Here is a 27,429-nt window from a genome sequence, read left to right on the forward strand (position 1 = left end):
GTTGTAAAGTATCTCATTGTGTTTTCAATTTGCTTTTTCCCGATGACTAGTGATGTTGAACATCTTCTTATGTATTTATTGGCCGTTTTCTTTGGGAAAATGTTTATTCAGATCTTTTGTCCATTTTTAAATCACGTTATTATTGATTTGTAAGGGTTCTTTATATATTCTAGATACAAGTCCCTTACGATTCGCAAGTATTTTCTCCCATTCTGTAGATTGTCTTTCCACTTTCTTGGTGGTAGCCAATAAAGTACAAAATGTTTTTAATTTTGTTGAATTCCAGTGTATCTGTTTTTTCTTTTGTCACTTGTGGTTTTGGTCATATTTAAGGCTTTACCTAACTCAAAGTCATGAAGATTTATTCCTGTGTTTTCTTCTATATTATGCTTGTTCTTGAACTTTATATAGATGGAATCATATCGTATGTACTCTTTTGCACCTGGCTTCTTTCGTTCTACCTAACATCTATCAGATTCATCCATGTTGATGCACATATCAGCAGTTTATTTCTTTTTATTGCTGAGTAGCATCACACTGAATGAATGTACCACAATTTGATCACTTATTTTTCTGAACATTTGGATTGTTTCTGGTTTGTGGCTATTGTGAATAAAGCTGCTATGGACTTTCAACTATGTCTTCTTTGTACATATGTTTTCATTTTACTGCTGGACCATATGGATATGTATTTTAACTGTATGAGGAATTAAACAGTTCTCAAATGTGTTATACTATTTTGTACTTTTAATATTGATAGAAATGCTTCCATCCTGGCCAGCATTTGGTATGGTCAGTCTTTAGAATTGTAGCCATTCTAATATGTATATAGTTTGGTTTTAACTTGCATTTCCATTGATGACTAAAGATGCTAACATATTTCAAGTACTTATTGGCTATTTTATTATCTTGTTTAGAAAGTATCAGTTTACGTCTCTTACTCATTTTTTAAAGTGTGGTGTTTGGTTTCTTAGTTATTGACTTTAAGAGTGGTTCATATATTCTGTGTACTATCTTTTGTCAGATACCTGTGTTTAGACTTTTTTTTTTTTTTCTTACTCTCTGGTCTGGCTTGCCTTTTCATTTTTAAAATAGTATCTTTTGAGGAGCACAGCTCTTTAATTTTGGTGAAGTCCAGTTTTTAAATCAATTTTCTCTTTTGTAGTTACTGTTTCCTTATGTCCTGCAAACAAATTTTTGCCTACCCTAAAGGCTGTGAAGAGGTTTTCTTGTATTTTTTTTTTTTTTTTTGAGACAGAGTTTCACTCTTGTTGTCCAGGCTGGAGTGCAATGGCGCGATCTCGGCTCACCGCAACGTCCGCCTCACAGGTTCAAGTGATTCTTCTGCCTCAGCCTCCCTAGTAGCTGGAATTACAGGCATGTGCCACCATGCCCGGCTAATTTTATATTTTTAGTAGAGACAGGGTTTCTCCATGTTGGTCAGGCTGGTCTCAAACTCCCAACCTCAGGTCATCCGCCCGCCTCGGCCTCCCAAAGTGCTGGGATTACAGGCATGAGCCACCGCGCCTGGCCATGGTTTTCCTGTATTTTGTTTTTAGGAGTTTTATAGTTTTGTTATATTTAGGCTTATCTATTTTAAATCATTTTATAAGATAAAGCAGGGACAGTATCTTTAAATAGTGTAATGTCTTGAGATATTTTATTTGTAAATGTTCCTCACAGCTTTGTATAATTGGATGTGCTATTTCCATGTTCTCGGAAGGTTAACTGCTTAATCTTCTCTAACCCACGAATGCTATGAATTCACTTGATATTTGTGCCTGTCCTAGAAGTTGTATTAATAACTCAGCAATCCAAGACTTTTTGACTCTCTAAAAGCCTTCTGTTTAGGTGCTTCTTTATCTATACTTGGATTACACCTCGAACTTAGGTTTAACTTAGGAAAACCATTATTTTCTTTGAACTGCATATCTCTGTTGATAGTGATGCAATTTAATTGAGATGTGGCAAGCAGTCAGTAAATAAGTGAAGCAAGTAACTAAGATTCAGGTTATTTCAGTAAAATTTCCTTCTTTATTGCATTTACAATTCTTAGGGTTTAGAATCATGTGGAAAATTACCTATGTAAACTAATTTTTCCATAAGATATATTATGGACTTACTGAAATAATATGTATTTTAAAACAGTATTTAAAGTAAAACATCATCATTAATTCTTTTTTTATCTTTTTATTTTCCTCAGAGACCTTGTTCTGAATTAATTCTTTTTTTCAAGTAAAATTATTTATAATAATTAGTTGATGCTCACTTTGGCTATTTGGGATGTTTTTATGTTTTTAGCAATATTTGGGAAATTTTATTTTAATTATTGTTGCCATGAAAATATATTAAATTTTCCCTCAATAAGGATAGAATTTGTTTGTTCAGTTTATACTGTTGTGTTATTGAAAATGACATACCTGGAATTTGGAATTTTAAAATTTGGACTTATGATTTTATTTCATTTTGATAGTTAATATACTTTGTATTGAGCTAAATGTTCTAAGGGATATAAAGATGAGTAGCATATAAATCTGGCTCTCAAAGGGTGGTTCTATAATCTGTTAAATAGGATTTGACCTCTGTATGTTTATTTTCTTTCTCAGCTTTTGTATTTTATGGATTAGTATTGTGAGCATTTGTTGTAGCCTAAGCAGATGACTTTTCCTGAAGAATTACTGGAAGTGGATAGTAGCTATGTTAAATAGTGATAAAGCCACGTTTTCCACCTTCCTTTTAGCTGGTGCATATGTGAAAGAAATAAAAGACTTAATGTAGTGATTAGTCATGGATTGGATCTTGGAAATTATCTTAATCCTTCTTTCAACAGATAAGGAGGAGGCCTAACACAGGGTTGCAAGCTCAAAATTCAACAGGGATCTTATGAGTGAGGAGGTCCCAGTTTAACAGTGTAAACCTAGTAATAAATAGCAGCTGTTAGCTGGCCTGAGTTTTAGGGGAGACTAGGGATTATGGAAAGTGAGCGGATTAAAGTCCTGCATTTGAAGGAAGAAGCTCCCACGCAGCTATATCCTGTTCTTACTGTGCAGGAATATGGACCGGTTTTGCCTTATCTTTTTATTTTTCAAGAGAATCTAGAATTATAAGTAAAGTATAAATGCATATAAGCAAATATGTGAAATCCTCCAATTTTAGTATATTAGTAATGCTCAGTTTTTACACAAACACTGCATAGGCCAAATAAATACTTTTTGTTTGGGCAGATTGGTTATGCATGTGTGAAGCAAAATGAAAAAAGAGAAGTGATTTGGTTAATTTTGGGGGCTCTGCCTTTTAAGCTTTAGACACATTGTAAACATTTTAGGATTAGTTATTTCATAGATTTGTTGTACCTCTTCCAAGTATAAGTTCTTTTTTCCTGAAGCCTACCCAAATACTTTTCTCATCAGATTTCCCCTAATTTGAATTTTTAATGGAGATGAAGGGAAATTATAATGGGGCTAGTAGTTCAAAAATTTTTAACATAATTTGCTTTTTCAAATTTTCAAACTGCTATAATAGGTGAAAAAAATATAGCAGTAATTTTATTGATGCTACCAAAATTTATTTAAATTATGTATATTATTAAAACTATATTTTAAAACAATGGTTAAATTGCAGTAATAAAGCTCTAAGTATTATCACCGCCTCTTCTAATATCACTGTCAGATTAGATCTTGAACAGTTTTTAATTATGTTTTAGATTGTTAGAAACGGATAGTAAGTCTTTAAGATCTGTAAATGGGTCAAGAAGAAACAGTGGCTCTTCTCTTGTGTCGAGTTCATCAGCCTCTAGCAACCTCAGTCACCTTGAAGAAGATTCTTGGATTCTTTGGGGAAGAATTGTTAATGAATGGGAAGATGTACGCAAAAAGAAGGAAAAGCAAGTTAAGGTATTCATGTTCTTTGTTGAAGTTCTTATTCTTATTCCAAAGTGCGTCAGACATAACTTAATAGAGGATTAGGAAAACAACCCCAAATACAACTTCCAAGCTATATATTAAAGAGGTCTGCTTTATTTGTTTTCACTTACTTGTACCCCTAGAAGTTTTAATTTGTAGACATCAGTTGTTACAGAGGTCCTGATAATGTAGAAACATATAACTGAAAATTATTTTATTTACTTATTGTTATTTTATAGAGACTCACTTTGTTGCTCAGGCTGGAGTGCAGTGATGCAATCATAGCTCACTATAACCTCGAATTTCTGGGCTCCAGTTGTTCTCCTGCCTCAGGCTCCTGAGTAGCTATGACTACAGGTGTGTGTCACCACACCTCGCTAATTTTTTATTTTCTTTTTTGTAGAGATAGGGTCTTGCTTTGTTGCCCAGGCTGGTCTCAAACTCCTGGCCTCAAGCAGTCTTCCTGCCTTGGCCTCCCCAAGTGTTGTGAGCTTCTGCACCCGGCCCAAAAATTGTTTTAGAAATTAAATTCTCTCATTTTATTGATTCAGAAATGAAGTTGTGATATCCTGCATTCTTGAATAACAGTATTTTACTTTTTTTTTTTTTTTTTTTGCCTTCAACAGCCCTTTGAATGTTGGGTACTGTACCATCATTCACAGCTCTGCAGGTTTCAAGTCCATTACCTTAAGAGGCCACACACTGAGGTGAAATGATCATTATTAATCCCCTGACCAGAACAGGATACACCCAGGGCCCAATCTTACCCTTGACTTACAGCGTTCCCTAGTCTTATTATAAAGCTAGCTTTGTGAGTTACAAATTTAATGATGTCTTCCACTTCATTCCAACCCCGTAATAAGTCTTCCTTGGCTTGCAAGATAGGACACTTAAATAATTCATTTTTATAATTTTATTTTATTTTTAGGAACTTGTTCGTAAAGGGATACCCCATCACTTTAGAGCAATAGTTTGGCAACTTTTATGCAGTGCACAAAGTATGCCAATTAAGGATCAGTATTCAGAACTCCTGAAAATGACCTCGCCTTGTGAAAAATTGATCCGAAGGGACATTGCTAGAACTTACCCTGAACACAACTTTTTTAAGGAAAAAGATAGCCTTGGACAGGAGGTTTTATTTAATGTAATGAAGGTAAGTTTTATTTATTCATTTTTTGAAATGAAATGAATTCCTGGAAGGTTGAAATTATACATTTTTCATGATGAAGCATGACCTCCCACCACAATAATCAGTTGCTTTGGCAGTGAAATTGGTTTTAGCATTATTTTTGCCTTAATTCTTATGCTACATTACTGTCTAGTATAGAGAACTTGTTAGAACATTTACTGTGATATTCAGCATTAATTGATGGAAATGGAATAGCTTATAAATCACATATCATAGAGGGATCCTCATAAAAAGAGATAATTCACCATCTGTGAAGTTCAAAACCTGGGATGTGGGTTTCTCCTATCATATCTGTGTTCCTACAGTGAGCAAATTTTTCTGCTTGCTATGGCCAGCATTGTTAAGAGCGCTTAGCCCTTGAAAGGTGTACCATTGTAATTTTTTCTTCAATATTGCCATTTCCCTTCCCACAGTTACTTTTTCTTTCAGCTACCTCTTTGAAATACTGATTTCTTGTTAAATCATTTCAATTTCATCAATTCCTTTGCCTTAAACCTAGTCTAGTTTTATCTACATCAACATAAATTTTACTTGTTTTTTTGTTTTTTTTTTTTTTTTGAGATGGAGTTGCACTCTTGTTGCCCAGGCTGGAGTGCAGCGGTGTGATCTCAGCTCACTGCAGCCTCCACCTCCCAGGTTCAAGTGATTCTCCTGCCTCAGCCTCCCTAGTAGCTGGGATTACGTGCGCCTGCCACTACGCCCAGCTAATTTTTGTATTTTTAGTAGAGACAGGGTTTCACTGTGTTGGCCAGGCTGATCTCGAACTCCTGACCTCAGGTGATCCGCCTGCCTCTACCTCCCAAAGTGCTGGGATTATAGGCGTGAGCTACCATTTTTACTTGATTTTTAAGCCCTGTTACAAATTCCTTTATTTTATTTTATTTTATTTTGTCTTTAGGAACTACCAAGTTTGGATTGGGAAATTGTCAAAATAAAATTTCATGTAATAAAACATTTGCTTTTTAAATATGTATAGGATAACATCTATAACAAGCAGGCAAGAGCTTTTCTCAAAAATAAATAGTTTTTAATCTGCCTGTCTTGCCAATTTTAGGTTTTTTGTAGAAGGAAGGTATAACTTACCATGTATTTTGAACAACCTTTTTTTTACTTTTTAGGCTTATTCTTTAGTAGATCGTGAGGTTGGTTACTGTCAAGGAAGTGCTTTTATAGTTGGATTGTTGCTTATGCAGGTAAGTTAATATAAGTATTAAATGTCCAATGAAATTCTTTATTAAGTTGGATTGAAGAGTTTAAAAAGCATCTTTGTTTTTATTAAATATAAGTGGATATGGGTATTTTTTCCTAGGCATAATTTGAATACAGATATTTAGTTTGCACTTTAAAAGATTAAACGTGTTAAAATAACATGCAATAATATCTTACCACCAAATGAAATTTCAACTTTATGATATATACATTTTTACTATAATATTCTACTGAAGCTTGTATCTACAGTAGTTTAAAATCTTATTTGTTAACATTTAATGAAGAGTAATCTTTTTCTAACCAAGGAAGAAATAAAGTGTTGGTAAGAAAATCTTATTTATATTGTACAACATCTTTAGAGATTTATAGAGAATTTAATTTATCATGGAGCTAAAAGCTTGTTATGCATACCTCACTGCATGCCCTAAAATAGTGGTACTCAGCCACTTTTACCCCCTAAGGATATAACTTTGTTATTGAGTATGCAGTGGGTTTGGGTGGGATGTTTTCAGAATTCAGGGGTAGGATAATCATAGCTTTGAAGGGAAATGGCATATAGTATTATCTCTTCAGCTTTGTTGAAATGTTAAATCCATCTTACTCTTTATTTTAGTCCTGAAAAGGAATCATGGAGATACTTGGTTTGAGTCATATAGGGTGGTTTTGCAACTCAGTTCTGCACATGCTGTGTGAATTTAGGCTAGATTATTTAACCTCTCTCTGAGCCTTAGTAAGACAATACGATCTACTTTCAGATTAGTTGTGAGGGTTATTTGAGGTAATGTATGTGGAAGCCTAGCGTGGTGTTTGGCTCATAGGAGATAGGCAGTGAAAGTTCAGTGGCTTACCCAAGATCACACATCCTGGTAGATAAAAGCAAAGTAGGAATCAGAAACTGTTTGCTGATGCTTTGCTTCAGCTTCCCAACTGCTTTGAGTTTTAAAGCTCTTGTTGCTGTCAGGAGTATACACTTTTCTAAGTAGAATAAACCTGATGTCAGAGACACTGATTTATAATAAAAATATTTTTTACTTTGTGTTACAGCATGTATAAGAACACATAAGAAGTGCTCCCAGTGGTTATTGATTTCTAAGTGGAATTAGATTATAAATAATACAATGCAAAACTAGATTTGTTAATGTTAAGGTACAGTTGTTTAACAAAATTATGATTTTCCAGCTTTGCGCAGTGGCAGTATCGTAGCCAGTGAGGTTTATCCGAGGCACAATTATTGCTAATTGAAATTATGATTTTCCTACTTTATAATTATTTAGTATTGGTAGATCCTTCATTATTGAACTCAGACATCCTTATTGTCAGTCTAGTGATTTTTGCTGCTGTTCTATTCCTTTTATTTTCCTGTTAGCTCCACAATAACCTTTTAGTAGTCATTTCTCTTGGGCATCTAAAGAGCAGTTTTTCCCTGCTTGAGGTCTGAATCTCTCAACAGCTGACCTAGCTCTCTAGGAATCCTGTGGATCCTGTGAATCCTCTAGGAGTCACAGTTTCCTTCAAGACAGGGCAAGCAGTGGTGGTAGAGATACTAACTTCAATAAATATTATTACCACCATTGGAGTAATAAATAATATTTTAGTGATTGATCTACTTAGCTGTTGTCAGTGGCAGCAATATATTAACACAAGAACAGTAGTCACTTATGGCCCAGGGCCATAAGGTAGAAAAGCTCCTCTTTGTTTCTAAAGTTTATGCTCACACCTTATGCTATATTGTTCTCCTATAACTTCAGTTTGGAAATGTAACTCAGAGAGTCTGATAAAATTTGCAAAGTTAGTATGTATTTTATCAAAATGGTTAGAAGTATATATGTTTTGTGTATATCTCACTCCTATAATATTAGGTATATTGTCTGCATTAGACCTTTGCGAAAGACATGAATTCTTGTCAGCTCAGAGTCACAGAGAAACTATGTAGCAGCACATTGCTCTAGGACTCAAGTGTCTTGATTTCTTTCTAATGGAAAGGAATGACTATAAAACAACTTGGTATATGCCACTCCATGTCACATTTTTTCATTTTGTCACCATGGTTTCAATTTTTTTGAGAAGGACCTAGTGATACTTTTTCTGTCTCCCTTTCCTCTTTTGTCAAATTACCTCAACTTATTTTTTAAAATGTTGCCATTAAAAAAAATTCTCCTCTAGTTCCCATATCAATGCTATTGCAAAGAGGAGAGGGATTGAAACTTGTTTTGATATGTTCAGAAGAGAAGAAATTGTTGTAAGACAAAAAGGGAAATTATAATTACGTACTGCATAATGACATTTTGGTCAATGGTGGACTGCATGTGTGATGTTGCGCCCATAAGATTATAATACCCTATTTTTACTTTGCTTTTTCTATGTTTAGATACACAAACATGTGCCATCATGTTACAGTTGGCCTACAGTATTCAGTACAGTAACATACTGTACAGGTTTGTAGCCTAGGAGCAATAGGCTATATAGCATATAGCCTAGGTGTATAGTAAGCTATCTGATATAGTTTTGTGTAGGTGCACTCTATGATGTTCGCACAATGATTAAATTGCCTGAGGACATATACCTCAGTAATTTCTGTCCCCTTGCAGTGCTGTGGGAGAGAAAAGAGAAAACAACTACCTTAGAAGAGAGCCAGGTTTCAGTGTTGAAATATTCTTAGGGGAGATCCAGATTTCAGCTAAAGAAAGAGAGGAACATTTGGAAAAGAGATTGAGGATATAGGTAGACTATTCTGTTGATGGTAGGATATGGGTTCCAGAAAATGCTGTGGAAAAGATTTAGGAAAGATTGGAAATGGGGTCAGATTAGGAGAACAGTAAAATCACATGGGATGAGAGTCCTGGGATTTGGGGCTTCTCGTACTGACTGACATAATTCAGTGGGGCTGTGGGGCTTGATAGAATTAATAGAGATAGCCTCCAAAGTAGAATTGTGGCCATGTGTTGTTGAGAGGAAGGAAAAAGTGCAGGTTTTGCCAAGAGTAACTCTTGGCTTCTGTCCGTGGCTGTGTCAAGGCCAGGGAAAATATCTTGTTATTAGCAGCAGTCTTCAGTAAGAAGAAGGCCTGGAGATCCTTTGGGATGTTCTCTTTTGAAACACACTGGTATAACGGGAATGAATGAGAATTAGCAAATTTTATTATTTTGAGATAATAATAAGATGGTTTAACAATTTGGGTAGTTATTTGCCTAAGTATTCTGAATATCTTTGTAGCTCTTTACAGAGCTTTCACATTCATTATCTTATTTGATATGATTTCCTAGTGATTTACACATAAAATGTGAAATTAGTACCTTTAAACCCCAATTTCAGATAATGTGAAAACTTAATTTACATGTCCTTTTAATACTTGTACCATGTCACATGATTTTTTGCTCAGAATCCTCAAAAATCCTTCTCTCTCACTTAAGGTAAAAGTCAAAATCCTTACAGTGGCCTCTACAGTCCTCTGCATTTTGGTTCCCTGTTATTTCTCTTCCATGGTGTAACCTTCACTCATAGTATTCTAATTTAGTAGTTCTCTGTTTGCTGTTTCTTGAGCATGCCAAGTGTGATTCCATTTTAGGACCTTTGTACTCTTTGGTTTTCTGGAACTATTCTTTCCTCAAATGCTCCCTTGCTTTCTTCAGGATTCTGCTCAACTGTTACCGTATCAGGGGACCTTTCCTGATCTATGTCAATAGCGTGTGTCTCCCCAACATTCCCTACTTTATTTCTGTAGCATCCATCACCATCTGACATATATATTATTTGATTTATTCCATGTCTTGTCTGTCTCCCTCCATTAGAAAGTTCAGGTTCCTTGAGAATACAGATTGTGTTTATTTTGTTCACTGGTGTATACCCAGAGAGAGAAAAGTATCTGGCTATAAATCAGTATTTTTGGTTGAATTAATGAATGAGGCAGGTTGAGGCAGTTGGTTTCAGAGGTTGTAAGATTTGTTTAACTTCTCATTCTTGGTGATGGAATGGGAGACTAGAACTTTCTGATTCTTACCTCATTGCTCTTAACATTGCAGCACACAGCCACTCAAACAATGTTTATGATTGGCTGGGTACTTAGTTTAAATATCATTGGTTTATTTGTGTATCAGAGAACATTAACCTATGTTTTTTTTCTCCCAATGTAGATGCCGGAAGAAGAAGCTTTCTGTGTATTTGTTAAATTAATGCAAGATTATAGACTTCGTGAACTTTTTAAACCAAGTATGGCAGAATTGGGCCTTTGTATGTACCAGTTTGAATGTATGATACAGGTAAAAGTGCAGTGTTGATAAAAAGGCATATTGCCTTTATATTTTTTATATCTTGTTCTGAGTGCCAGCTAAGCAAATTTAATGTTAAAAGCATTAAAGCACTTGAAGAAGTAAGTGTTTTAATTACATGATTGTTTTTTGGTTGGTTAATGTACAATTTGACCCTTCAAATTAGGTAGATCACAGTCTAGAACTTGACTCCAGTTTTCGTATTCAATCCTTAAGCATTTCTGCCAAATGTACTATACACCCCTTACCTAAGCACATGAATTTCCTTATTATATCCTATTATTGTTACGTAGTCTAAGCTCTCTTATAGGAGCTTTATGATATTATCACACTGACATCAGTCCATTTACTTTGAGACTCTCTGTCTCTTTGAGTCCTCTCCTCTACCTTTTTACTTTTATTTTATTTTATTTTTATTTTTTGCTAGCCCGTAATTTTTTTTCCTGTAATGTTTTCTTATGTTGCTAGTTTAAGACTCAAGTTATCTAGTGACTGTATGAAGGTAGAGAGAATAGGAGCAGAATTAAAATCAAGGGAAAAATACCTTTGAAGTATTTTACCTTTCTGGATTTAATTTTTATATTTTATATATTTAAGTTTGCTATAATGTAAATATTTTCATTTATTTAAATTTCAATTTCAATTAAATGAGCAGAATTTAAGAAAATAGGTTATTCAGCTGGCATGAGAGCCATTTTTATTAGTTTCCTCTCTCCTGGCAGCCTTATAAACTCTAGTTTTTCCCATCTGTGGTGGGAGCAAGGGGATATGTAAAATGTTCTTATATTTTATTTTTTATTTATTCATTTATTTATTTTTGAGATGGAGTCTCACTCTGTGTCCCAGGCTGGAGTGCAGTGGCGCAGTGTCGGGTCACTGCAAGCTCTGCCTCCTGGGTTCATGCCATTCTCCTGTCTCAGCCTCCCAAGTAGCTGGGACTACAGGTGCCTGCCACCACGCCTGGCTAATTTTTTGTATTTTTTTAGTAGAGATGGGGTTTCACTGTGTTAGCCAGGATGATCTCAATCTCCTGACCTCATGATCCACCCGCCTTGGCCTTCCAAAGTGCTGGGATTACAGGTGTAAGCCACCGCTGTGCCTGGCCAATTTTTTAATTGACATACAATAGTTGTACATTATGGGGTACATATTTTTTGTTTTTATATATTTTAAAGAAAAAGCCAGAATAGGTTTTGAGATGATTTTTTTTTTTCCTGAGGCAGAGTCTAGCTCTGTTGCCCAGGCTGAAGTACAATGACACAATCACAGTTCACTGCCGCCTTGACCACCTGGGCTCAAGCCATCCTCCTCCCTCAGCCTCCTGTATAGCTGAAACTACTGGTGTATACCACTGCACCTGAATAGGTTTTTTTCAATTTTTACTTTTTATTTTTTAATTTTTTGTAGAGACAGGGTTTCACTCTGTTGCCCAGGTTGGTGTTGAACTGCTGAGCTCAAGTGATCTTCCTATCTCAGCCTCCCAAAGTGCTGGGATTACAGGCATGAGCCACTGTGCCTGGACTTGAGATGATTCTTAATTAATTGTTTTCTGAAATAGTAAGCTTGTTTTTAGCAGCCTGGAACTCTCTTAATGTTATATTTTCAATTAATGTGTCATTTATGGCTGGACGCAGTGGCCCATGCTTGTAATCCCAGCACTTTAGGGGGCTGAGGTGGACAGGTCACTTGAGCCCAGGAGTTTGAGACCAGCCTGGGCAACATGGCAAAACCTTGCCTCTACTAAAAATAAAAAAAATTAGCTGGGCGTGGTGGTGTGCACCTGTAGTCCCAGCTGCCTGGGAGGCTGAGATGGGAGGATTGCTTGAGCTTGGGAGGCAGAGGTTGCAGTGAGCCAAGATCACACCACTGTACCCTAGCCCGGGTGACAGAGTGAGACCCCGTCTCAAAAAAAAAAAAAAGTCTCATTTATGTTTTGAATTACTAGAGTTGCTGAAACATCTGTATTTTGAGTATTTTTCCTGTTCTTTAGGAAGGTAAGAATAGGTGATCAATGGTAGATAGTGCCTGAAAGTATTTTAACATAGCATTTCTTTTCTTTTGAAACGTCTTTTTGAAATATTATAGTTGATAGAAGAGTATAGAAAATATCAGTCACTCTTGTATCCACCAACAGGATTAAACAAATATAAAACTTCTATTCAGTTTCTTTTTATTAATAAATTAAATGTTATACTCAAAATTCCAACTTCACATTGTTTCCCCCTTCTTTCTTTCCTAGATACTAGCCACTGTCCCAGATGTTTCAATGTCTATGTCTTACCTTTTCCATATGATGCTTGATCTAATCTTTGTGTTTGGTATAGGCTAATCTAGTATAAATATAATCTAATTTAAAACACTCAGTTTTACTGTGTTATAACTAATTATTTTCTTCTCTTTAGGAGCATCTTCCAGAGCTCTTTGTACATTTTCAATCGCAGAGTTTTCATACCTCAATGTATGCATCATCCTGGTTTCTGACTATCTTTCTTACAACTTTTCCACTACCAATTGCAACAAGGATATTTGATATCTTTATGTCTGAGGTAAGCTAATGGGCAGACAAAGAGCAGGAGCTGAGCAAAGGGGTCACTGAGTTAGTGAGAGCAGGGCAATGAGGAGAGCAATGAAGGAAAGCCATGTGTCCCATGCAAAACTGTTTACATGGATAATCTCATTTAAACCTTATAATAACCCTATCAGGTAGGTACTGTTTTTATTCCATTTGTTAGGTGATAGATGAGGAAGTTGAGACTTAGAGAAAGGTTAAGTAGCTTGTCTATGGACACACAATACATGAGTGGTGTTGTAACCAGGATTCAAACATAGACAGTTTGGAGCCTACACTGTTAATCATACCTCTTTATCACCTCCTAACTGATACAGTGAAAGTTAGTGAGAGGTAAAATTTGTCTTACAGTTAATATTGTTGAAATGCATCTGTCATCCAAAGAGTAAGAAGTAATAAGCATGTTTCTTCTATTCTATGAACACATTGCAGGTTGTCCTTTTGTCAGTAGCACATAGAGGTAATCCTTTGTTTTCTAGTCTGTGAACTCAATGTTGTTATTAATTACATCTTGGGAAAATCAATTTGTATTACCTAACTAAATTAGTTCAGATCACAGTTGGTCAACTGTGATTCATGTACCAATCAGATGGACAGATTTTTGTGCCAAATCCGTTCTTCCACACCTGTTTTTTATAAAGTTTTCCTATAACACAACCCTTCCCATTTATTTATATGTTGTGTATGTCTGCTTTAGGGTTGTAGTGGCAGAGCTGAGTAATTTTGACAGACAATATAGCCCACCAAACCTAAAATACTTGCTTTCTGACTCTTGACAGAAAATGTTTGCCAGCCCCTAGTTTAGATCCCTAAATGTTTACTTTAGTATTATTTCAAATGACTCATTTTTGTTGATGGAAGAGTAACATAAATTTGGATTTATTTAATTTGTTTCCTCAGGGTTTAGAAATAGTGTTTCGTGTAGGATTAGCACTTCTTCAAATGAATCAGGCAGAACTGATGCAACTTGACATGGAAGGGATGTTACAGGTAAGTTCATAATTTATTTTCTTTTTTTTTTTTGAGACAGAGTTTCGCTCTGTTGCCCAGGCTGGAGTGCAGTGGTGTGATCTTGGCTCACTGCAACCTCTGCCTCCCAGGTTCAAGTGATCCTCCCACCACCTCAGCCTCCTGTGTAGCTGGAATTACAAGCGTGCACCACTACACCCGGCTAAGTTTTGTATTTTTAGTAGAAATAGGGTTTCACCATGTTGGCCAGGCTGGTCTTGAACTCCTGACCTGAGGTGATCCGCCTGCCTCGGCCTCCCAAAGTGCTGAGATTACAAGCATGAGCCACCATGCCCAGCCCATAATTTCTTGAATGTCTTTGGATTTCACTATTAACAGCACTAAGTCATTCTTATGTTTTTCTTTTATTGTATCTTAGCACTTTCAAAAGGTCATTCCACATCAGTTTGATGGTGTCCCAGACAAGCTAATCCAAGCAGCTTACCAGGTCAAATACAATTCAAAAAAAATGAAAAAGTAAGTATTTTATATTTTTGTTGGAAATTCAGTGGAAGTTGCAAAACATTCTAGTGATACAGTTTTCCTCCTTAGGTTATAGAACTATATTATTTTCTTTGGTGGTATTGGTTTCAATATAGCATAAAGCTAATGTTGGAATATACTGCTTTTAATAGTGGTGCATGGGACTAGCATGTACTACCTTTAAAACTTTCCTCCTTTTCCACGTTGACTAGAATTAGGAGCCTGGAATGGATATACATATATGAGCATACTGTTATTTTTAAAACCACTTTTCTGGTGTGGTCCCATTCATTGACATTCTTTTCCTCTTAGTTTGACCCCAGAGTGTCACTTAAGTTCAAAATTAGCATAACCAGCAAGATAGACATGAGGTATGGATTGAGAACTTAAAAATTTATTTATTTATTTTAGAGACAGGCTTTTGCTCTGTCACCCAGGCTGGTGTACAGTGGTGTAATTATGGCTGCTCATTGTAGCCTTGAAATCCTAGGCTGAAGTGGTCTTCCCACATCAGCTTCCTGAGTACAGGAAGTACCCTGTCTCTACTAAAGCACAGGTGTACTACAGACGCACACCACCATGCCTGGCTAATTTTAAAAATTTTTTTGTAGAGACAGAGTCTCAGTAGGTTGCCCAGGCTGGTCTCGAACCCCTGGGCTCGAGTGATCCTCCCATCTCAGCCTCCTAAAATGTTGGGATTGCAGGTGTGAGCCACTGCACCTGGTCAAATTTTATTTATTGTGCTACTTTCTAATGAAGCTTTTTTTGGTATTCATGTCCTAAAAGTTCAAAATAAACAGTCTTGGCTCATTAGTTTTATTTTTGAAACACATTAAGTGTATTAATTAAAATAATAGCTGTGATTTCTCTAGCTTCCAGTACTTAATTCTTAGCCTGTGGTCATAGTTAGCATTTCTAATACTGTACTTTCTATGGTATAAAATGCTTTAAAATGATAACAGTACTGTATGCTAGCAGTTAGCAGTTTCTTTTCTGCTGCAATATGAAATTACATTAACATGTACAACATACTACTCCCATGGATATTCCTACTCCACAAAGTATATTTAAATATGAGTGAGAATTAATGTTATTAAAATTAGTTAGCTTTTCCATGCACAATGATGTGTACCTGTAGTCCCAGCTACTCGGGAGGCTGAGGCAGGAGGATTGCTTGAGCTCAGGAGTTCACAATCAGCCTAGGTAACATAGTGATACCTTATCTCTTTAAAAAAAATAAAAAAGCTCTAATTGACAAAAGCAAGCCAAGCTGATTTTTGAGCTTCAGCTTTTATTATTAATAAGTTACTTGTGATGTTTTGAATAACCACCATCATGTTGATACATTTTAAGTAACTACCATCGTGTGGAGACATCATATAGACAAAAAGCTGCTGTGCCGTGTAACTGATAAAAATAAATTATCTCAATTTTTGTCACCTAGTGAAACCACATTGAAATCACACTAACCAGGCAGAGAATTTATTTTACTTTAAAAGTCTGATAGAGAATGAAGTTCCTTAACCTTCTTGGTAACTAATTCTCCTTGTATAGATCTTGTCATATGTACAATCCATTTCTGAAATTTCAATTAATCCTGTTTACTTATCAGATTTCTGGCCCCCTATTTCTTTCACTTCCTTATTCATGCTCTTCCCATTCTGCTTTATCAAGATCTCTAGATTGACGTATAAAAGCCTTCTTTTGATATGAACAACTGTGCTTCCTCTGCCCTTTTGTTTCCTGTATTCATGTATCCAATTGTTATTGCATAGTTACTGAGATTGCTGACAGTAAATTATGTTTCCAGTGGCCTTCCATGTATATTTATATTGACTTTGATTAATTATCTCATTCCTCACAGTGGTTACTTCAAACCTTATCTTTCTTCCCAAACTCCCATCCCCTTTTTGCCATACGTAACTCTCACCAGATTACCTTATTCCTAATTCAGCAATCATTTTCAAACTTCCTAAACTTGCTGTCTTCCAGCTTGTAGACTTAGCTATGTTCTTTTTCTTCTCTTTTTAGAATACAGTATTTTTTTTCCTTTATAATGCTAATTCAGAATACATGATGTTACTCATTTCCATCTCTTCCAGGTCTTTGCTCCATTAATTATTCCTTCTGTCCTCTATCTTCAACCTCTTTCTCTCTGTTGTTTCATTTTCTTCAATATAAGAAGATAATTTTGAGTTCTGACTTAGAAGCAACAAAACAAAACCTTCCTCAACATAGCATTTCATTTTCCTTTTATGAAGCTTAGCTGTGAAGGAAAGAATAGATTTTACTCATTAGCTACAGATCACATTCTATTTGCTTTTTTTCACTTGGGAAAATTTTCAGACATACAGAAAAATAGAATAATAAATATCCATTGCTTATTGTCTGCATTTAACAACTGTTAATATTTTGTCATATTTATTTTTTTCAAAGTATTTCAAAGTAAAGCTCAGAAATTGTGACACTTCACTCTTTAATACATCAGTATTCATGTCCATAAAGTAATTTGCCTCCTTTACCACATTGCTTTCACCACTTAACAGTGGTTCCATAATATTGCCTAATACTCAGTCTATGTTCACATTTCCTCAGTTGTGCCAAAAATGTCTTTGCCATTGATTGCATTGTATTCAGTTGTTCACTTACATTTTTAAAAATTTAGATCAGCACCACCTATTCCAATCTTCTTTTTTAATATATTGACTTGTTGAAGAGACCAAGTCAGTTTTACTGAGAATATCCAACCTGAAGGATTCATCTGATTATTTCCTTGTCATCTCATTTAACTTCTGTATCTCTTGTGTTTTCTATAAACTGGGAGCTAATGTGAAGACTTAATCTAATTAAGTGCAAACATTTCTGGCAAGAATACTTAATAGGTGATACCATGTACTTTATTCATCTTAAAAGATGCATAATGTCTGTCTCACTGTTATTAGAGATGCCATGATTGGTGACTAGATTAAGGTAATGACAGATTTCTTTATTATGAAGTTATGTTTTCCCTCTTGGCACCCAGTAAGTACTTTGTAAGTTGATACTTTGGCATTGTAAGAATATCCAGTTCATTATGACCTTCCACCTCTTGGCTCAGTCTGCTCAAAGATATTATTGAGGGCCAGGCACAGTGGCTCATACCTATAATCCCAGTACTTTGGGAGGCCGAGGTAGGCAGATCACTTGAGGCCAAGAATTCAAGACCAGCCTGGGCAACATGGTGAAATCCTGTCTGTATAGAAAAAAAAAAAAAAGACCAAAAATTAGCCAGGTGTTGTGGTGTGCACCTTTAGTTCCAGCTACTCAAGAGACTAAGTTGGGAGAATCACTTGAGAAGTCAAGGATGCAGTGAGCTGTGATTGCGTCACTGTATTTCAGCCTTGGCAGTAGAGTGAGACCCTGTCTCCAAAAAAAAAAAAGTATCATTGGGGATACTTTTCATGTTAAATTATTTCATTTAGGGTAATAAAAGCATGATTTTAAAAATGTCATTCTTCTTACATTTATCAGTCAGTTTTCTTCATAACCTTTTTCTTTAACTGCAGCTAACTTCATTCTACTGGAAACACATATAAACACTTCATTATTTCAGCCAGGCATGGTGGCTCACACCCACAATACCAGCACTTTGGGAGGCCCAGGCAAGAGGATCGCTTGAGCCTGGGAGTTTGAGACCAGCCTGGGCAACATAGTGAGACCCCATCTCTGCAAGAAATAAAATAAGCTAACCAGGTGCCTGTAGTCCTGGCTTCTCCATAGGCTGAGGTGGGAAGATTGCTTGAGTCTGGAGTTGGAGGCTGCAGTGAGCTGTGATCACAGCACTGCACTCCAGCCTGGGTGACAGAGTGAGACCCTCTCTCTTAAACAAAACAAAACAAAACAACTCATTATTCCCTTTAATTACCAATTTCCAGAGAAAAGAGTTAGTGGGAATGGTGTTCTTTTAAATTAGTCTATTCTTTTGCAGGGGGCATTGTTAAGGACTTACAGCCTATATTCAGAATGTTTTAAGGTTGCAAAGTAAGCTGTGTTTAACATCACAAAATTTTGCCGAAGTGACACTAATTTATAGTCTAACCTGGCAGTGTATGAGTTCTTATTGTGGCCAGGTGCAGTGGTTAACACCTGTAGTCCTTTCACTTTGGGAGGCTGAGGTAGGCAGATTGTTTAAGCCTAGGAGTTTGAGACCAGCCTAGGCAACATGGTGAAACTTTGTCTCTACAAAAAAACAGAAAAATTAGCTGGGTGTGGTGGCGCCAGCACACCTGTGGTCCCAGCTACTCAAGAGGCCAAGGTGGGAGGATCACTTGAGCCTGGGCGGTCCCGGCTGCAGTGATCCGTGATTGTGCCACTGCACTCCAGCCTGAGTGCCAGAGTGAGACCCTGTCTAAAAAAAAAAAGTCTTATTGTTCTACTTTGTCATCAGTGCTTGGTTATTCTTAATTTTTGCCAATCTACTTAATTTTTACCAATCACGGGGGCATTATTAAGGACTTACAGGCTTATATTCAGAATGTTTTAAGGTTGCAACGTAAGCTGTGTTCAGCATCACAAAATTTTGCCAAAGTGACACTAATTTATAGTCTAACCCAGCAGTGTATGTGTTCTCATTGTGGCCAGTATAAAATGTCTCATTTTCCACTTAATTTACATTTCCCTGATTGTTAATTTACATTTCCCTGATTGTTAATAAGAGTAAGCATCTTTTCATATGTTTATTGGTCTCATGTTTTTCTTCTATTTTTTTCCTCCGTTTTCTACTGCAGTGTCTACTTCATACTGCTTTGACTTCTTAGTGGTTACTAGTTGTTTATAATCTGGGTTGTAATCTTTTGTCAGCATTAAAAGATAAGTCTTCTCCATTTCTACTAAGTATCAGTTTTGGAATATATAATAAACTTAACAATTGGACCTACCTCTCAGAAATGCTCAAGTTTCTTGTTGGTTGGAGGGTAGCAGCACAGAAAAGTAAATGGCTTATTAGATGCAAATATGTAACAGATTATTAAAATTATATGTTAGAGGTACCTAACCGGTATGTGTTCAAACTGGCATACACAGTCTGCTGCGTGTCAGGAAAATGTTCAGAGCTTGGTTAAGAATTGAAAGAAATAGAGACTTTCAATTTCTATCTATATTCTTTCCTACAGTTTATCTGTCTGATAACATTTCTGTAGTAGAGGTGCCTTGGTTCTTCTTCACACCTTCCCTTTTACAGCATACCTTCTCCCACTTTATTAAAGGAAGGAAGGAAAACCTGTCACCCAACCTAGATCTTACTTATGGTACCTTACTTTAGTTTATAAAAAATCTCTGTGGCTCCATACAAAAAGAACAATTTTAGAATGACTTGCTCCTGAGGGAGTATCCCCTGAGAGAGCAAAGCAAGAAAAATGGAAGTTTTCTTTATTATTATTATTATTATTATTATTATTATACTTTAAGTTTTAGGGTACATGTGTACAACATACAGGTTTTGTTCAGCTCCCACCTATGAGTGAGAACATGCGGTGTTTGGTTTTCTGTCCTTGTGATAGTTTGTGTAGAATCATGGTTTCCAGCTTCATCCATGTCCCAGCAAAGGACATGAACCCATCCTTTTTTATGGCTGCATAGTATTCCATGGTGTATATGTGCCACATTTTCTTAATCTAGTCTATCATTAATGGACATTTGGGTTGGTTCCAAGTCTTTGCTATTGTGAATAGTGCTGCAATAAATAAACATGTGCATGTGTCTTTATAATAGCATGATTTATAATCCTTTGGGTATATACCCAGTAATGGGATTGCTTGGTCAAATGGTATTTCTAGTTCTAGATCCTTGAGGAATTGCCACACTGCCTTCCACAATGGTTGAACTAATTTACACTCCCACCAACAGTGTAAAAGCATTCCTGTTTCTTCACATCCTCTCCAGCATCTGTTGTTTCCTGACTTTTTAATAATCGCCATTCTAACTGGCATGAGATGGTATCTCATTGTGGTTTTGATTTGCATTCTCTGATGACCAGTGATGATGAGCATTTTATCATATGTCTGTTGGCTGCATAAATGTCTTCTTTTGAGAAGTACTTGTTCATATCCTTTGCCCACTTTTTGATGGGGTTGTCTTTTTCTTGTAAATTTGTTTAAGTTCTTTGTAGATTCTGGATATTAGCCCTTTGTCAGATGGGTAGATTGCAAACATTTTCTCCCATTCTTTAGGTTGCCTGTTCACTCTGATGATAGTTTATTTTGCTGTGCAGAAGCTCTTGAGTTTAATTAGATCCCATTTGTCAATTTTGACTTTTGTTGCCATTGCTTTTGGTGTTTTAGTCATGAAGTCTTTGCCCATGCCTATGTCCTGAATGGTACTGCCTAGGTTTTCTTCTAGGGTTTTTATGGTGTTAGGTCTAACATTTAAGTCTTTAATCCATCTTGAATTAATTTTTGTGTAAGTTGTAAGGAAGGGATCCAGTTTCAGCTTTCTCCATATAGCTAGCCAGTTTTCCCAGCATCATTTATTAAATAGGGAATCCTTTTCCCATTTTTTGTTTTTGTCAGGTTTGTCAAAGAGCGGATGGTTGTAGATGTGTGGTGTTATTACTGAGGCCTCTGTTCTGTTCCATTGGTCTATATATCTGTTTTGGTACCAGTACCATGCTGTTTTGGTTACTGTAGCCTTGTAGTATAGTTTGAAGTCAGGTAGCATGATGCCTCCAGCTTTGTTCTTTTTGCTTAGGATTGTCTTGGCAATGTGGGCTCTTTTTTGGTTCCATATGAACTTTAAAGCAGTTTTTTCTAATTCTGTGAAGAAAGTCAATGGTAGCTTGATGGGGATGGCATTGAATCTATAAATTACCTTGGGCAGTATGGCCATTTTCACGATATTGATTCTTCCAATCCATGAGCATGGAATGTTCTTCCATTTGTTTGTGTCCTCTTATTTCATTGAGCAGTGGTTTTTAGTTCTCCTTGAAGAGGTCCTTCACATCCCTTGTAAGTTGTACTCCCAGGTATTTTATTCTCTTTGTAGTAATTGTGAATGGGAGTTCACCCATGATTTGGCTCTTTGTTTGTCTATTATTGGTGTATAGAAATACTTGTGTTTTTTGCACATTGATTTTGTATCCTGAGACTTTGCTGAAGTTGCTTATCGGCTTAAGGAGATTTTGCACTGAGATGATGGGGTTTTCTAAATATCCAACCATGTCATCTGCAAACAGGGACAATTTGACTTCCTCTTTTCCTAATTGAATACCCTTTATTTCTTTCTCTTGCCTGATTGCCCTGGCCAGAACTTCCAACACTGTGTTGAATAGGAGTGGTGAGAGAGGGCATCCTTGCCTTGTGCAGGTTTTCAAAGGGAATGCTTCCAGCCTTTTCCCATTCAGTATGATATTGGCTGTGAGTTCGTCATAAATAGCTCATTATTTTGAGATACGTTCCATCAATACTTAGTTTATTGAGAGTTTTTAGCATGAAGGCTGTTGACTTTTGTTGAAGGCCTTTTCTGCATCTATTGAGATAATCATGTGGTTTTTGTCATTGGTTCTGTTTATGTGGTGGATTATGTTTGTTGATTTGCATATGTTGAACCAGCCTTGCATCCCAGGGGTGAAGCTGACTTGATCATGGTGGATAAGCTTTTTGATGTGCTGCTGGATTCGGTTTGCCAATATTTTATTGAGGATTTTCACATCAGTGTTCATCAGGGGTATTGGCCTGAAATTCTCTTTTTTTGTTGTGTCTCTTACCAGGCTTTGGTATCAGGATGATACTAGCCTCATGAAAGGAGCTAGGGAGGATTCCTTCTTTTTCTATTGATTGAAATAGTTTCAGAAGGAATGGTACAAGCTCCTTTTTGTACCTCTGGAAGAATTTGGCTGTGAATCCATCTGATCCTGGACTTTTTTTGGTTGATAGGCTGTTGATTATTGCCTCAATTTCAGAACCTGTTAATTTGTTTATTCAGAGATTCTACTTCTTCCTGGTTTAGTCTTGGGAGGGTGTATGTTTCCAGGATTTTATCTATTTCTTCTAGATTTTCTAGTTTATTTGCATAGAGGTATTTATAGTATTCTCTGATGGTTGTTTGTATTTCTGTGGGATCAGTGGTGATATCCCCTTTATCATTTTTTATTGCATCTATTTGATTCTTCTCTCTTTTCTTCTTTATTAGTCTTGCTAGTGGTCTATTTTGTTAATCTCTTCAAAAAACCAGCTCCTGAATTCATTGATTTTTTGAAGGGTTTTTTGTGTCTCTATTTCCTTCAGTTCTGCCCTGATCTTAGTTATTTCTTGCCTTCTGCTAGCTTTTGAATTTGTTTGGTCTTGCTTCTCTAGTTATTTTAATTGTGATGTTAGTGTGTCAATTTTAGATCTTTTCTTCTTTCTCTTGTGGGCATTTAGTGTTATAAATTTTCCTCTACACACTGCTTTAAATGTGTCCTAGAGATTCTGGTACATTGTGTTTGTTCTCACTGGTTTCAAAGAACATCTTTATTTCTGCCTTCATTTTGTTATTTACCCAATAGTCATTCAGGAGCAGGTTGTTCAGTTTCCATATAGTTGTGTGTTTTGAGTGAGTTTCTGAATCCTGAGTTCTAATTTGATTGCACTGTGGTCTGAGAGACAGTTTGTTGTGATTTCTGTTCTTTTACATTTGCTGAGGAGTGCTTTACTTCCAACTATGTGGTCAATTTTGGAATAAGTGCGGTGTGGTGCTGAGAAGAATGTATATTCTGTTGATTTGGGGTGGAGAGTTCTGTAGATATCTAGTAGGTCTGCTTGGTCCAGAGCTGAGTTCAAGTCCTGGACATCCTTGTTAACCTTCTGTCTTGTTGATCTGTCTAATATTGGCAGTGGGGTGTTAAAGTCTCCCATTATTATTGTGTGGGAGTCTAAGTCTCTTTGTAGGTCTCTCAGGACTTGCTTTATGAATCTGGGTGCTCCTGTATTGGGTGCATGTATATTTAGGATAGTTAGCTCTTCTTGTTGAATTGATCCCTTTACCATTATGTAGTGACCTTCTTTGTCTCTTTTGGTCTTTGTTGGTTTAAAGTCTGTTTTATCAGAGACTAGGATTGCAACCCCTGGTTTTTTTTTGCTTTCCAATTGCTTGGTAGATCTTCCTTCATCCCTTTATTTTGAGCCTATGTGTGTCTTTGCATGTGAGATGGGTCTCCTGAATACAGCACACCGATGGGTCTTGACTATTTATCTAATTTGCCAGTCTGTGTCTTTTAACTGGAGCATTTAGCCCATTTACATTTAAGGTTAATATTGTTATGTTTGAATTTGACCCTGTCATTGTGATGTTAGCTGGTTATTTTGCCCGTTAATTGATTCAGTTTCTTCATAGTGTTGCTGGTCTTTACAATTTGGCATGTTTTTGCAGTGGCTGGCACCAGTTATTCCTTTCCATGTTTATTGCTTCCTTCAGGAGCTCTTGTAAGGCAGGCCTGGTGGTGACAAAATCTCTCAGCATTTCCTTGTCTGTAAAGGATTTTATTTCTCCTTCACTTCTGAAGCTTAGTTTGGCTGGATATGAGATTCTGGGTTGAAAATTCTTTAAGAATGTTGATTATTGGCCCCCACTCTCTTCTGGCTTGTATGGTTTCTGCCTAGAGATCCACTGTTATTCTGATGGGCTTCCCTTTGTGGGTAACCCGACCTTTCTCTGTGGCTGCCCTTAACATTTTTTCCTTCATTTCAACCTTGGCAAATCTGACATTTATGTGTCTGGGGATTGCTCTTCTCGAGGAGTATCTTTGTGGTGTTCTCTGTTTTTCCTCAATTTGAATGTTGTCCTGCCTTGCTAGGTTAGGGAAGTTCTCTTGGAGAATATCGTGAAGAGTGTTTTCTAACTTGGTTCCATTGTCCCCATCACTTTCTGGTACACCAATCAAATGTATATTTGGTCTTTTCACATACTCCCGTATTTCTTGGAGTCTTTGTTCGTTTCTTTTCACTCGTTTTTTTCTCTAATCTTGTCTTTTCGTTTTATTTCATTAATTTCATCTTAGTCACTTTCTTCCACTTGATCGAATCAGTTATTGAAGCTTGTGCATGTGTCACAAAGTTCTTGTGCCATGGTTTTCAGCTCCATCAGGTCGTTTAAGTTCTTCTCTATAGTGTTTATTCTAGTTAGCCAGTCATCTAACCTTTTTTCAAGGTTTTTAGCTTCCTTGTGATGGGTTAGAGCATGCTCCTTTAGCTCAGAGAAGTTTGTTATTACTGACCTTCTGAAGCCTACTTCTGTCAACTCGTCAAACTCATTCTCCGTCCAGTTTTGTTCCCTTGCTGGCGAGGAGCTGCGATCCTTTGGACGCGAAGAGGTGCTCTATATTTTGGAATTTTTAGCTTCTCTGGTTTCTGCTCATCTTTGTGGTTTTATCTACCTTTGGTCTTCGATGTTGGTGACCTACAGATGGGGTTTTGGTATGGAAGTCCTTTTTGTTGATGTTGATGCGATTTCTTTCTGTTTGTTAGTTTTTCTTCTAACAGTCAGAACCCTCAGCTGCAGATCTGTTGGAGTTTGCTGGAGGTCCACTCCAGACCCTGTTTGCATGGGTATCATCAGCGGAGACTGCAGAACAGCAAATATAGCTGTCTGATCCGTCCTCTGGAAGCTTCGACCCAGAGGGGTACCTGCCTGTTTGAGGTGTCTGTCATCCCCTACTGGGAAGTGTTTCCCAGTCAGGCTACACGGGGGTCAGGGACCCACTTGAGGAGGCAGTCCGTCTGTTCTCAGAGCTCAAACGCCGTGCTGAGAGAACCACTGCTCTCTTCAGAGCTGTGAGACAGGGACATTTAAGTCTGGAGAAGCTGTCTGCTGTCTTTTGTTCTACTATGGCGTGTCCCCAGAGGTGGAATCTGTAGAGGCAGTAGGCCTTGCGGAGCTGTGGTGGTCTCCACCCAGTTCGTGCTTCCAGGCCTCTTTGTTTACCCTCTGAGCTACTCAAGCCTCAGCAATGTCAGATGCCTCTCCCTGCGCCAGGCTACAGCCTTGTATGTCGATCTCAGACTGCTGTGCTAGAAGTGAGCAAGGCTCTGTGTGCGTGGGACCCGCCAAGCCAGGCACTGGATGGTATCTCCTGGTCTGCTGGTTGCTAAAATGGGAAAAGCGCAGTATTTGCTCAGGAGTGTACCGTTTCTCCAGCTACAGTCTGTCATGGCCTCCCTTGGCTAGGAAATGGAAATCCCCTGACCCCTTGTGCTTCCTGGGTGAGGCAACGCCCCACCCTGCTTCTGCTCACCCTCTGTGCGGTGCACCCAGTGTCCAACCAGTCTCAGTGAGATGAACCAGGTATCTCAGTTGGAAATGCAGAAATCCGCTGTCTTCTGTGTCAGTCTCGCTGGGAGCTGCAGACCAGAGTTGTTCATATTTGGCCATCTTGGAAGCCAATCCGAAAAATGGAATTTTTGTAATTTCTAATTTGGGTTTCTGTTTTCATCCAGCTGAGAAATGCTTGGCAAGCCTGCTTTATCTTTCTTACAATTAGAATTCAGAAGTAGAATTGTGATCATGGGACAAATTATTAACTCATGTTTATTTGAATTGAAAAGTGAAGGCAACACTTTAATGACAGGAAGCAAATATAATTTGGCTCATTGGTTTAATAATAATGACTGCCTTTGCCAGTTAGGTCCTAGAGTAGACATTGTCCATAAATAAGATAAATGTCACTTAAGTTGCAGTGGAAAAATTTTAAAGTACATATAAATTACAACTATATGTCCTTTTTAACTATATTTACACTTGAGATAAAACAAAATTTAGAAGTCTTTAAAATATATATGAGGAAACATTCTTTTAGCAGATACATGAGCAGAAAAATAAGACCACAAGATGGCATAGGATGATGGCAGAGGAGAAAGTTTCAGGTAGTTCTCTGAAGGAGATGATACCTGAGTACAATTTTGTTTCTTTTTTTTGTTTGTTTGTTTCTTTTTTTTTGAGACGGAGTCTTGCAGGCTGGAGTGCAATGGTGCGATTTCGGCGCATTGCAACCTCCGCCTCCAAGGTTCAAGTCTCAGCCTCCAGAGTAGCTGGGACTACACGCGCATGCCACCATGTCCAGCTAATTTTTTAAAAATTTTTAGTAGAGACTGGGTTTCGCTGTGTTGGCCAGGCTGGTCTCGAACTCCCGACCTCAGGTGATCCACCCACCTCGGCCTCCCAAAGTGCTGGGATTACAGGCATGAGACACCATGCCTGGCCGAAGACTGTTGTTTTTAATTGCTAGGGTTAAATTATGACTGCAACAGAAAATCCCTGCTGATATGGAACTTACTGAAATACAGAAGACTGACATAGAATGATATACAGTGTAACATCCATAGTGAAAGTGCCATGAAGAAAACAAAGCCAGATAAAGGACACGGAGAGATGAGCACTCTTTTAGACAGGGCACGCAGAGATAGGGCTCACAGGCCGGTAAGATACTATTTGAGCCGACACCAGAGGGAAGTAAGAGTGGGAGTCATGGGATTATCTGGGGGAAGTGTATCCTATAGTACGATAACAGTAAATTTAAAGACTGAGGCAAGAATGTGATTGATACATTCAAGGAATAGAAAACCAGTGAGAGGCTGGGCACAGCGGCTCACACCTATAATCCCAGCACTTTGAGAGGCTGAGGTGGGAGGATCCATTGAGCCTAGGAGCTTGAGACCAGCCTGGGCAACATAGTAAAACCCCATCTCTGCAAAATGAAAAGGAAGAAAACCGATGGGACTGGAGTAGCATAGGCAAATAGGAGTGTGGTGAGCAGAGAAGTCAGAAACATGGTAGGGAGCTAGGGGTATTTAGAGCCAT

At 37.2% G+C, this 27,429-nt stretch overlaps 1 protein-coding gene and 1 pseudogene across 17 annotated transcripts in view; both read left to right on the plus strand.

The window, feature by feature from the left end:
• The window catches only part of EVI5 (ecotropic viral integration site 5), a 277,149-nt gene that overhangs the window by 75,101 nt on the left and 174,619 nt on the right, over positions 1–27,429 (plus strand). For 9 of the 17 annotated variants that reach the window (XM_063718554.1, XM_054531089.2, XM_054531060.2 and 6 more), the window contains 8 exons: positions 3,704–3,893; positions 4,529–4,609; positions 4,831–5,055; positions 6,210–6,284; positions 10,431–10,556; positions 12,968–13,111; positions 14,035–14,124; positions 14,522–14,619. In XM_063718554.1, coding sequence (XP_063574624.1) covers positions 3,704–3,893; positions 4,529–4,609; positions 4,831–5,055; positions 6,210–6,284; positions 10,431–10,556; positions 12,968–13,111; positions 14,035–14,124; positions 14,522–14,619 — 1,029 coding nt within the window. The remainder of the gene's footprint in view (positions 1–3,703; positions 3,894–4,528; positions 4,610–4,830; positions 5,056–6,209; positions 6,285–10,430; positions 10,557–12,967; positions 13,112–14,034; positions 14,125–14,521; positions 14,620–27,429) is intronic. The other 8 variants (XM_054531115.2, XM_063718560.1, XM_054531065.2 and 5 more) reach the window with 1 other exon arrangement.
• On the plus strand, positions 7,478–7,599 carry LOC112130881 (U4 spliceosomal RNA; annotated as a pseudogene).

This window comes from Pongo abelii, chromosome 1, assembly GCF_028885655.2.
Source record: "Pongo abelii isolate AG06213 chromosome 1, NHGRI_mPonAbe1-v2.0_pri, whole genome shotgun sequence".
NCBI classification, from domain to species: domain Eukaryota; kingdom Metazoa; phylum Chordata; class Mammalia; order Primates; family Hominidae; genus Pongo; species Pongo abelii.